At 31.3% G+C, this 12322-nt stretch overlaps 1 protein-coding gene across 1 annotated transcript in view; it reads right to left on the bottom strand.

Moving 5' to 3' along the window:
- Positions 1-3958: 3958 nt before the first annotated feature.
- The window catches only part of LOC108771695 (uncharacterized), a gene marked incomplete at its 3' end in the record, with an annotated part of 12550 nt that continues 4186 nt past the window's right edge, over positions 3959-12322 (bottom strand). Inside the window, exons 5-8 of the mRNA XM_018537055.1 lie at positions 6543-6611; positions 4404-4899; positions 4147-4327; positions 3959-4071 (exon numbers count right to left, since the gene is read on the bottom strand). Coding sequence (XP_018392557.1) covers positions 3959-4071; positions 4147-4327; positions 4404-4899; positions 6543-6611 — 859 coding nt within the window. The remainder of the gene's footprint in view (positions 4072-4146; positions 4328-4403; positions 4900-6542; positions 6612-12322) is intronic.

Below are 12322 nucleotides of genomic sequence, written 5' to 3'. Positions count from 1 at the left end.
TAGTCTGAATGACTGACTGTAGTCGTAGTTTCTCGGTCTGTACATTTACGTGAAACGGGTCGTAAACGCGACGGGCGTCCAATGTCGATGTCCATCGGCGCGGACGGATAACGATCGACGATGTAAAGTGCTTCGCGTCGGTACCACCGCGACATGACGCCAGTCCATGTTTATGAAGTGTCGCTATCACGACACGGCTACAAGTTATGCCGTGTATAGCCAGCCGCTTCCTGCCAGGACAGGCTACGAGCGACACGATACGTGCCGCGATATATGAATGCATTCTAGCCGACGGGCGAATATCATTCGCGTCACTCCACCGTGTCGATATAGGGCCGAAGATTTACGATGGCGAGATCTCGTGACAATGTCTCGTGTTCGCGACGGATGGCGGAGTCACCCGTCCGTGACGTTGCGAAATATCCGCATGTAGCATGTTCAATGCGAAACTTACGTGAACTTAGGCGAATAATTACGAGCCATTGGCCTGTTGAAAGAAGCGGGAGACGTTTGCGTTGGCGTAACTCTCTCTCTCCCCTTTTCGTTAGAAAGAGAGATCGCGGTATTATTTATTTTCGAGCACGCATAAGTTTATTAGGATATAATGAAAAACGAAACGCGCTCGTTGCGCAAATATAAATGACGAATAATCACGCCGCGTTTGCCAAAAGTTGCGAAATAATCCAGATGGTATCCTAATACCAGTTCGACGTCGGGCGGCGGAGGAGACCGCTCCGAATTTCGTGCTCGATCATTAGAGCTCGATGGCTCGTACGTGTATAGTGGGAACGCGTATCGTGGATAGCATTAGGGCCATAATTCGGAGGATAATATTAAGATTGGCATGGAGCAAAATAGAAGGCCACGTGTGTAGCCGCGACGGCTGGATCGTCGGCGCCGCGCGCCACGCCACGCCGCGCCGTGCCGTGAGATCGGACAGGGAAAGGGCAGGACGCGACTATTCGTAACGACGACTTAAACGCGGATGATTCCTTATGCTCCCGTCGTAAACACGAAAAGCGTTTCTCCTCAAACAAAAGAGGTTTCACGTGTTTTACGAGCGAAACTTCATCGAAGCGTTAGAAGTCTCATACAAAAAAGTGCGTTCCATCGGGCATTTCGATTTTTCCTGAAAAAACATTTGCGTCTGTAGGTAACAAAAAGTTTTACGTTGGTGTGCGCCTGATGCAGAATCTTTCACGAGATTCTGCTGCCCCGGTGACAGCGATTGAATAAATCTTGGCGTAACGATCGGCGGCGTCCCGGTGGAATTAGTAACGCAATCCTTCAATTCGCTCAATATCTAATTTGCCGAAATTCCTATAATTCGTTACTCGCTAATATCCTTTTGACCGAGATTATCGGTCCACAGGGTTGAAACGAGGGATTGCGCGCTGGCAAGATGCTCCGATGCACCGGTGACGTCAGGGGGTTTGCGGTCCCCAAATTACGATATCGTTAAAATACGATGGCCCCGGAACGATGCGAAGCGGGATGAACGCTCTTTCCATCCGCCCGCCCGCACTCGCGGAGTAATAGGCTTCGTGATTATATGCATTATGTGGCCGAGATTAAAAATACTGTATGTAATAAAATAAGTGAAATAATCTTACGTCAGTGGACGAGTCTGGTACGTATTGGTGGTAGTCTGCGCGATACGTGAGGCAAACATGGTATGCGATTCAAGGCGAGCATATTTCATTGATACTCAAAATGAGTCGTGTATTTTCCGAAAGAGATAGCGTTTGCTTAAAAGCGCTCAGGAATACATATGCTGAAAGTGCTTAGAAACATGAATATGCGAACGTAGTTTTAACTTTCAAATAGTACAACTTATTCTTGAGAACACTTGTCAGTAGAACACAAATGCGATTTGGGGAATTTGACATTCTTGAAAATTTATCCTGAGGATTGAAGTAGAAATTTCTTTAAAACTACACTTTTCAGGGTAAAATTCCTAATAAATCCAATGGTATCGTTTAAATTTAGTAAAAAAATTATTTTGTAGTAAAAAAATTGTTAGCAGAGTAAATTATCTTTTGGGCAAGTGCCAACAAATTGAATTTTCGTTACGCGAATTCGCAATTAGTGTACCTCTTGAAGATTAAACATTTGCAAAATTAATCTTCGATACTAGTTTTCGACATATATATTATATATTAGTTGAATAACAAACTTTTTAGTTGAAATTGCTTGAGAAATTATCTAATTAGTTGAAAATGTATGCGCTAATTTTAGCTGCACGGAACGCTGTTAAGGTTCTGAATATAATGGAACGTTATAGGAACATTATTATTGGCTAGAGGATGCACTCTCTCCCGCTAGACAAATGCGTAGCACAGAGCTTAATAATTTCCCTGACGAGTATCTCAATTAGGGCAAAAAGTAAGCCAGTTCGTTGAGATGTAACGAGCAAGCTCGCTATACTAAAGAAAGAACATTGAGCGCCTGTACAAATATCGCACACCTTTCGCGGCTTCTATTTACTCGCGGGCGAACTGTAGTAGACCGTAACATTTTGCAAGAGGTATACTTCGTCGGAGTGCTGGCGAGTATACTGAATGCTTTTATTGCTAGAAGAAATATGGAAGACGGATCGTAAATGCGCGTTCGGATAACAGGGTACGGAAAATAGAGAGACGATACTTGTGCACGTTCTACTCTATAATAAATACATAAACGATCATTTAATGGAGATCTTGTAGGAGTTATGGCTGTGAAGAACGAATTTCAAAAACGATAAATTGCAATTCAATTATCTTCTCTTGAGAGTTACAATGTTATATGATTCAACTTATTCAAATCTGACGCATTATAACGTATTTGAAAATGAAAGAGGAAAGATGTACATGTGATATATGTACATCAAATTACATTATCGTGTTTAAATAATACATATGAAAGTGCATTTGAAATAGTAATAACTCATCTTTCGGAGATAATATTTCTTATTGCTAAACAAATAAAAAGTAAATTAGAATAAACTTTTAACCTTCCAATAAATTTAGAACATAATAGAGATATGAAATGTCAACACGTAATTTTTCTAGACAAATGTGAAAGAACAATGTCAGAGTGCATTAGGTCATTGTATGCCTTACGATTACAAAACTACTAAATAATGTTTATATATAGATAAGTATACGAGACATGTTAAAAGAAAATATTATAATGACATATGTTTTTATTAAATTACATTTTTTTTAAATTACATTAGATTAGATATATACGCTTTATAGTCTGTCTTTCTTTATTGCGCGAGTCACGATTACGAAAATGCTCTGCATTAGGAAACATTATGCATTGTATATTGCTTTCCACCAACATAGTATCAATTGCATAAGTACCTATTTATAGAACTATTAATAGAACTAGCGTTCTATTCATAAAATTTTAATCTTGATAGTTAAGTTGTTGTTAACAGAATATGCAATAATGTTAATGATTCGTTGGAAAGCATTTAAGTAGTTTACGATAGTATATGTCTATGTTTTCGTACATATGCTGCTTATCAGCTTTTCTCTTTTCAGTATTTTTTCAAGGGGAAAGAAGTAAAATGAAACATAGATAAACAATTTCTATACAGTTAATAATGATTATTGATTATTGTATATATTTCTATGTTCAACATATAGATAAAATAACATGAAACAAATAGGTTAAATCTTGTAAATACATAAAATATTCGAGAATTATTTATGAATTAGAAAGTTTTATATCAACGCAAAGAAATAATATAAATAAATGTATGAGATATTATGAAATAATCAATATTACAAAATTATCAAAAGGAAGATAATTATTGTGTCGATAATGTAATTTTATGTGCTGTAAAATTTGTGTACAAAGACATTTTTTAACTTATATTTTTTAATGCTTAATATTAAAATAACATTTTATATTTATTGAATGTTTTATAAATTATTTTTTGAAGATTATATATTTACATGCTGGTTTCTTTTTGTTTGATTGCATGTAGTAAATAAAAAGTAGATAAAGTTGATGACCAAGACCATTTTATTTTCATTGGATTAAGTTTCGCGCCACGAACCGATCTCGTTTCACAGCCATCTGTAGAAAAACAGGAAATGATTAAGAAATATTTATAATTGGTACGGCCTTGTTAGATATAATAATCAAACTTACAATCCTTTAATATACATTCAACTTCATGTGGAGTAATAAATTTATTCCATGAATGAATACCACGAGGTATAGCTTTGAAAATGTATTCTGCTGCTATAATAGTAGACAACCAAGATATTAAAGTTCTGTTTATCGTCGTTACAAAAATCGATTTGCCAGGTTTCAACATTTTCACACATTCCTACACACAACATTTGGAAAACATTAATTTTTATGTAATATTTGTATTTCATAAATCTTTGATTATAATATTGTACCTTTAAAAATAGTTGTGGGTCTGATACATGCTCCAAAACCTCAGAAGCTACAACAGCATCGTATGTGCTGTTTTCGCTCTCCTTACGAGCAAAATCTTCCACGGTTGTGTGAATGTAATGCACTTTTTCTGATATATTGCGATTCAATTTTATATGATCTTTAGCAACATTTATTAAGTCTTCCGATGCGTCTATTCCAGTTACTCGCGCTCCCCCTCTGGCTAAAGTCTCAGTAAATATACCTCCACCACAGCCAATATCTACAATTCTTATATTTTCTAATGGAAGGTCTGGATTTTGAATTTTTAATCCATTGTTTATCAATTCATCTTTTATAAATTGTAATCTCAATGGATTGTATTCATGAAGAGGACGTACTGGACCGTTCTCATCCCACCAAAAGTTTCTCCAAGTGGTAATCGCATCGATTTCCTTTTGATCCACCGTCGACATTGATCTAATGATTGTATTGATACGTACAACGTTCCCTAATAATCTATAATAAATGGTCTATTTTTATTTAGCTGAATAAATACTATTACAATATATTAAATATGATACGATTTTGATAGTTGTGTGTTTTATAGATAAGAAACTGTAAGATAACTGAGTAATTTAGGACACAATTATACATATATTTATATTTCCGATTAGATAATGTTTTTCATAGACTTAACAAACTATAGACCGAGCGTAAGCCTGCGGGGTAGTAATAAACGGGGTAAGGGGAAATAGCGGACAAATTCGGCTATTTCCGTAGATACGGCTCGGGTATGTTCGAGGTTACGGAAAAGAGTGTATGAATCTCAGCGATTTTCAATCTAACATCTATTATAAATAAACAACATTTATTATTTCGCAATAATGTGCCGGATGTTTCCGAATCTAATCAAAGTTTATCCGACTTCGTCCGATATTTCCCCCCTGTTGGTTATCATATCCCTCCTTATTTAAAGTAGCAGCTTATACGCTCGGACTATAGTTTGTTAAGTCTATGAATGTTTTAGGGACATATAACACAGAAAAAAAACTTAAAACGTAAACATTAAAACGTAAACAGTAAACAAATTGTTTAATCACTCATAGAGTCCGTAAGGCGTCAATACTTCGGGAAGTGATTCGGGACCCAAAAGAAGGAAAAAAGCTATATAAACAGGAATGTTCTTTTCAATACAATTGTACTTTTTTAGTACAATTTCCGAAATTGTACTGAAAAGAACATCTCTGTATGTAAACATAGGTCCGGAAATAAGTTATTTTCGAGTATAATTACTTTTGTGTTTTAAAAAATTGAAATTTATTTTTCATAATTACAATAATAATTTATTTCATAGTGTTCCAATATAAATAACTACATGTTTTATTTAAAAATTTTTTTACTTTTTATTTTTTAAATTTTCGATATTTGTAAATGCGATTGCAAAAAACATAAACAGGTATTTAAATAGAAATGAAATAAAATGTTCATAATGACCACTTTCAGCACAAATGCAGGCCCTTATTCTTCTATTAAAGAAATTCCGAAATCTTTGAAAAACATTAAATTTCTTCTTATTCCTTCGAATCCATGAATTATGCTTTGTCTTAAGCTGGCAATATTATTGGACTAAGAATAATGCAGTAATCATATTTACAGATATCGAAAATTTTTAAAATAGAACGTACAAAGAATTTAAAAATAAAATATGTAGTTATTTATGTTGAAACACTATAAAATAAATTATGATTGTGTAATTATAAAAAATAAATTTCAATTTCTAACATAAAAGTGGTTATAACTCAAAAATGACTTATTTCCAGACTTATGTTTATATAGCTTTTTTCCTTTCTTTTTGGATCCCGAATCACTTCTCGAAATATTGACACCAATTATCTGGATACCCTCTATAGCTAATCCATCATGTCGATTTTTTTGTTGCTTACGTCTTACAGCTTACTGCTTTAATGAATAAAGATACTAATTAACTCGTGCGATGAAAATCAGAGGAAGTGAAATGCCTAATCGAGTCTTGAAATACAAGACTCGATTATGCATTTCACTTCCTCTGATTTTACTGCTTTAAATTTTTTATGTGCCATGACTCTTAGATTAAATGTAGTACATAATTTATGATTTAATACATTTATTTAACATCATACCTGTTTTGGAAAATGTTTCCCCATAATCCATTAGAAGATTTGAAAACATTTAAAGCCATCGTGTTTGTACTGAAACATCAATTTGCACTTTTACGCTGAGAAAAAATTTGTTAAATTTTAATAAATATTTTTTTGAATAGTCCTAGTAGAATATTTACTTACAGTAAAGAAATATTTTTCATTTATAAATGAAAAAAAATAATACTTGAATCAAACAATATAATGGTACTTGAATCTAATAAGGGTAAATCTTCGGAATAGGGGAAGCAGCTCCGATCTTCTTGACCTTGACATATGTTGTCAAGGTCATGACCCTGAGTAACTTTGCCTTAACAACTAGCCGTCGCTCGCCCTTCGTTAAAAAGATATTAACAAAAAAAGTTTCAAAAATAACGTCCTATTTCTGCTACATATATAGTATTAAATACTATTCTATAGGTTTTGACCTTCCACGCGAAGTAACTTTTACCCCCCCCCCCCCCCCTGCACAGGGGCACACGACTTCTACGATTGTACTGTTGCTATGATAGTACTGTCGAGGCAGATCTCTGACGACCCCCCTGATCTCCCTTGCACCCGCCCGTGTGTGTGTGTGTGTGTGTGTGTGTGTGTGTGTGTGTGTAAAACATCAAGAATAGACTCATAATCGTTATATAACGAGTGGAACACACACACACACACACACACACACGGGCGGCTGCAAGGGGGCGGCCTCCGGCCACCCCCCCGCACCCACACCGTCGTCAGAGGTCTGCCCCGACAGTACTATCATAGCAACAGTACAATCGTAGAAGTCGTGTGCCCCTGTGCAGGGGGTGGGGAAGGAGAGAGTGAGTTGTGATTCGCGTGAAAGTTCTTTTAAGTTCATGACATTCCTAATGTACTATTTCACATTTTTATTATTTACAGCAGTATAATAGTACGTTATTTTTTGAAACTTTTTTTGTTAATATCTTTTTAACGAAGAGCGAGCGACGGCTAGTTGTTAAGGCAAAGTTACTCAGGGTCATGACCTTGACAACATATGTCAAGGTCAAGAAGATCGGAGCTGCTTCCCCTATTCCGAAGATTTACCCTAATAAGTTTACATTTATTAAATATTCTGCTAGGACTTTTCAAAAAAATCTTTATTAAAATTTAGTAAATTTTTTTCATAGCTTTAAAGGTAAATTGCATCAACAACTCGTTGACAAACAATAAAAAAAAAACACGTAAGAATTTTTTAAGTTTTATTTTTTTTTATAAAATCTAGACAATATTGGATATATCACTTAAAAAGATAACAATGAACATGTAATAGTAAAGTTATATAGTTATACATAAAAAAATGTTTATAATTAATATGGATATACATATAAAACTTTAATTTATGTATACAGGATATACAATTTACTGACTAAAATATTATAAAAAATATTTAGAAAAAAAATAAAAAAAATTTTAAGAGAGTATAAATGTGGAAGATATATTTAGATGAATTTCAATAATTTTGCTATTTTAGAATCTTAAACATATTATTATTGATGATACATAGTAAACATAAAAATAAATCTGACATATGTGCACTTCGTTATATTTTCATAAAAATTTAACTTTAAATTAATTGCTTTTTTATATAGTAGTTTTTTTTTATTACAGTAACAACATACTGTTATACATATACTCTTTACAGTGTCGAGAAATGCAAAAATATCTTAAAACGATCGATTATAGCTAAATATATATAAAAATTATAGAGCTAAATAAAATGTATAACTTAATGATGATGATAGTTTAACTTTGGGTGGAGTCCACAAGGTCAATAAAAGTCCGTTTAAATTTTTTATATGGAACCTTACATTTTTATTGCATATTCTTGTAGCTTATTTTGAGAGCTTTCCAAAACACTATAATATAGTATTTTTTTTCGTTAAATATACATTTCAAATTACGAAATTTAAAAGTTTATTGCCGGCATTTATAATATTTAAAATCTATAAAGTGTCCGACAAATAACTAATAACCTTTAGAATTCTGTTCAGAATTATAACAATACATCAAGACTATTGAAAGTTCTTTCTCTGCTTTTTATTTTTATATTAAAAATAAACGATCTCCACCCCAATGACCTTGATCTTTTATTATAAACGTCATTCTAAACATCATTCGAAAGATTTAAGATATCAGTCGAACATTAGATAATGCAAATATTGGCGACATTGTAACTTTCAAACCTCGTAATCCGAAATGTACATAATGAAAAAAAAATTTTATTATAGTATTTTGGAAAACTCTCGAAAAAAGCTACAAAAATATGCAATAAAAATTTTGAACAGACTTTTATTCACCTTGCGGACTCCACCCAAAGTCGAGTTATTATCTTATCTCTCTTCTTTATCTTATCTTCTTATCTTATCTTCTTTATCTTCTCTTATCTTCTCTCTTTATTTTATAATAAAATAAACATATGTATATTTGATCAATTTTTTTAAATCGAAAAGTCAGGCATTAAGAAATATAACAGTAACAAACAAATGTATATATTTTTATTAATAAAAAATATTACACACATAATAGAATAAATAAAAATTTCTACAGAAATCATTTTTTCAACTGTTTATTTTTTGTAATTGCGAAAAATATTTTAAATAATTAAGTGTTTCAGAAAATAGAGATTTTGAATTTAAGAATAAAATATATCATGTGTTTTAAAAACGATATTCTTATTTTGTCTTCTATTAATATTTATTACATAGTTATCTTTTGTAATTTTCAGTATTTTCTATTAATGAAGTTTAATGTATTGTATTGGGGAAAAAGTCCTTGTACACATGTTTAGCTTTGATAATCTGTTTTTTAAATCATGGTACGATGATTTTTAACGGAGTTATGAGTAATCAAAATCAGAATACTCTTCTTTATTTAAAAAGCTCGCGAATAGCTTAGAAATAAAAAATTGTAGGAACATTAAAAAAATAACGATTTTGTAAAAAAAAGTTTCAAGCTTTCACGATAGATATAGTCAAAAATTTTTTTTTGGGCGCGTGAAAAACTCACACAAAGTGAAACAAAATTTTTTTATCTTTTTCAATTTGTAGTTTTTTTATATGTAAAAATTTCCTAACTCATACAAACTCAAAAAGTATAATAACCTTTCAAAAATAGTGATTGCAAGCTTTGAAATCTTTTTTTAATATTTTAATTTCATTAATTTTTAACGAAGATATTGTAAAATAAAGGTCCTTTTATACATGTAAAAAGACTTATCTCAATCTAATATTTACTTATAATACGAAAATATATATATATAAATGTTCTCATAATAAGTAAGATGAGAGAAATGTATTATTACTTACATAAGTTGATAATACCTGTGAAAAAATTACGTCTTTACCACACCGAGATCACAATATTTTATAAATTCACTATTTCAAATTTTTATGCGATAATTCATGCTTTTCATCACATGTAGAGCAAACTTCAATGATTTTTATTTTATCTATAATCTTCAAAATTGTAGAGGCATCAATCCCATAGAAAAAAAATACTTTGTATTCCAAAAAGCATCGAAGGATTAAGAACTTCGGTTTGCACTCCGCGAGTTGCCATACGTTTATAACTTTATTATTTCACTGTTATTATCAGTTTAAACCTTTTTAAGATTCAATATGTGCTAACATGATAACATTGTGTAATTGAACCAGAACGTTTCATGATTAATGTATACAAAGCGGGAAATTTGAAATTATGATACGAATTATGGAAAAAATTATACGAATAAAAATATAATATATTATAAAAATGAAAAGGTAAATAAGCCTATGTGAGCCGTCACTAGTTATAATGTGTGTGTAAAATTGTATTCTTCAAGAAAATTATACAGACGTTTCGACAATAGATTTTGTCCTCTTCCAGTGCCAATAATAATCCAGAATTTATATTAATTGTGATAATAAAATAAGTTGATTACATCAAATATTCCTTGGAGTCATCTTAATTCAAAATTGTTCTAACGTCGTCTGTTATATCTAGCAAGATATTCAAACTATGATGAAAGTCACTAAGAATAAAATGAAAATAAAATAGAAAGAAGATTACAGCTATTATTATTAAATTTAATGTAGTCACTATTGTGTTTCAAGACTTACTTAAGAACAATTTCTCGATGATGCTCCTTAACAAATAGAAAACGAGATCAATACTTCTACTTTGAGATCCCAAATGTAAGTAAGAGGTCAAAGAGAAATAATTTTTACAATAATAGAGAGTCAACATTTACAAGATTAAGACAAAAACATGTGATAATATAAATATAAACATACATATATATCAATACAAAAATGATGAAAGTAGAATTAAAAATAAAAATTGATAAAAATAAATAAAAATAGAAATAAAAGTAAATATAAAACTACTAATAAAGAATAAAAAATAAAAAATACAAAATATATATATGTTATATAATAAAAAATAATAATAAAGAAAGAAAGGAAGAAATAATTATACACAAAGTATATCATAGTATATCATAGTATAGTGGATCTAATAAATCAGTATCACTTTGTATGTTTAATCTGTTAGTCTGTTTTTTGATAAATATAGCTTCTGATATCAATCGTCTATTAAAAACCAATTCCTCATCCAACATTTCCACTTCATCCCACTTGAAGTCATGATTATATTCTAGTCTATGTTCTGTAATTACTGAACTTTGTCCCGTATTTCTGTTAATATTATTTCGGTGTTCGTTAATTCTCGTTTTTAATAATCGTTTCGTCTGACCAACATGTATGATGCGCTGCAATCTTTGCAATTTATTTTATAGACTACATTTGAACGTGATAATAAAGGTAATTTGTCTTTTTGTGCCTTTATGAATGAACTTAGTTTGTTAAGTCCCATATATGCTAATCTAATCGTTTGACTATTTTTAAAGAATCTTTTGAAACTCTCAGTGATCGACGGAATATATGGTATGGTGAAAAATCGTTCTTTAACAACTTCTTCCAAATCTCCATTATCAGTAACCTTCTTTCCCTCTGAGATTAATTGATGAAATTTAATCTGCAATCTTTTCTTAATATGTTCAAAAATAAAATTAATTGGATAACCATTTTTCAGCAAGATTTCACTGATAATTCTAAAATATTAAAATATATATGTTATGAAAACTAGGATGTGACAATAAGATTACTCTGTCCACTAATCCCCTTATCGTGCCTATTTTATGGCATGATGGGTGGCAAGAAAAATAATTAAGATATCTCGATGAGCTCGATGGTTTCTGATACCAATCAAAGATTAGTCTATTGTCTTTTTTAATTAATGTAACATCTAAGAAATTCAACTGATCACCCCCCACCTCTAAAGTGAATTTCAGTCTGGGATGGTAATTATTAAAAGTATTAAATATTGTGTCAATGTTTTGTGATTTTGTTACGATCGCAATATCATCCACATATCTTTTATAAATTTCCAAATCAAACGGTAAATTATTAATGGTTTCTTTCTCTAAGTCCTGTAATACAAGATCTGCAACTATTGGCGACAGAGGGGAACCCATCGGCACAACAAAAATAATTGTTTATAAAATTTATCATGAAAGATCAATTTTCGCGATCGTAACAAAACCACAAAACATTGATACAATATTTATTTAGCCCAATAATTATTATTAAAATTTATGTAAATATTAGGATATTTTTTTTATAAAGTTAATATTATTAATTCAAATTTATTATATTATACTGTTAAAATACGTATTGAATATAATTAATTATAAGTGTGTGTGTGTGTGTGTG

This window comes from Cyphomyrmex costatus, unplaced genomic scaffold (genome assembly GCF_001594065.2).
Source record: "Cyphomyrmex costatus isolate MS0001 unplaced genomic scaffold, Ccosl1.0 scaffold100, whole genome shotgun sequence".
NCBI lineage: Eukaryota > Metazoa > Arthropoda > Insecta > Hymenoptera > Formicidae > Cyphomyrmex > Cyphomyrmex costatus.
Note: the sequence above shows the minus strand (reverse complement) of the source record. Positions and strands in the feature narration are given on the sequence as shown.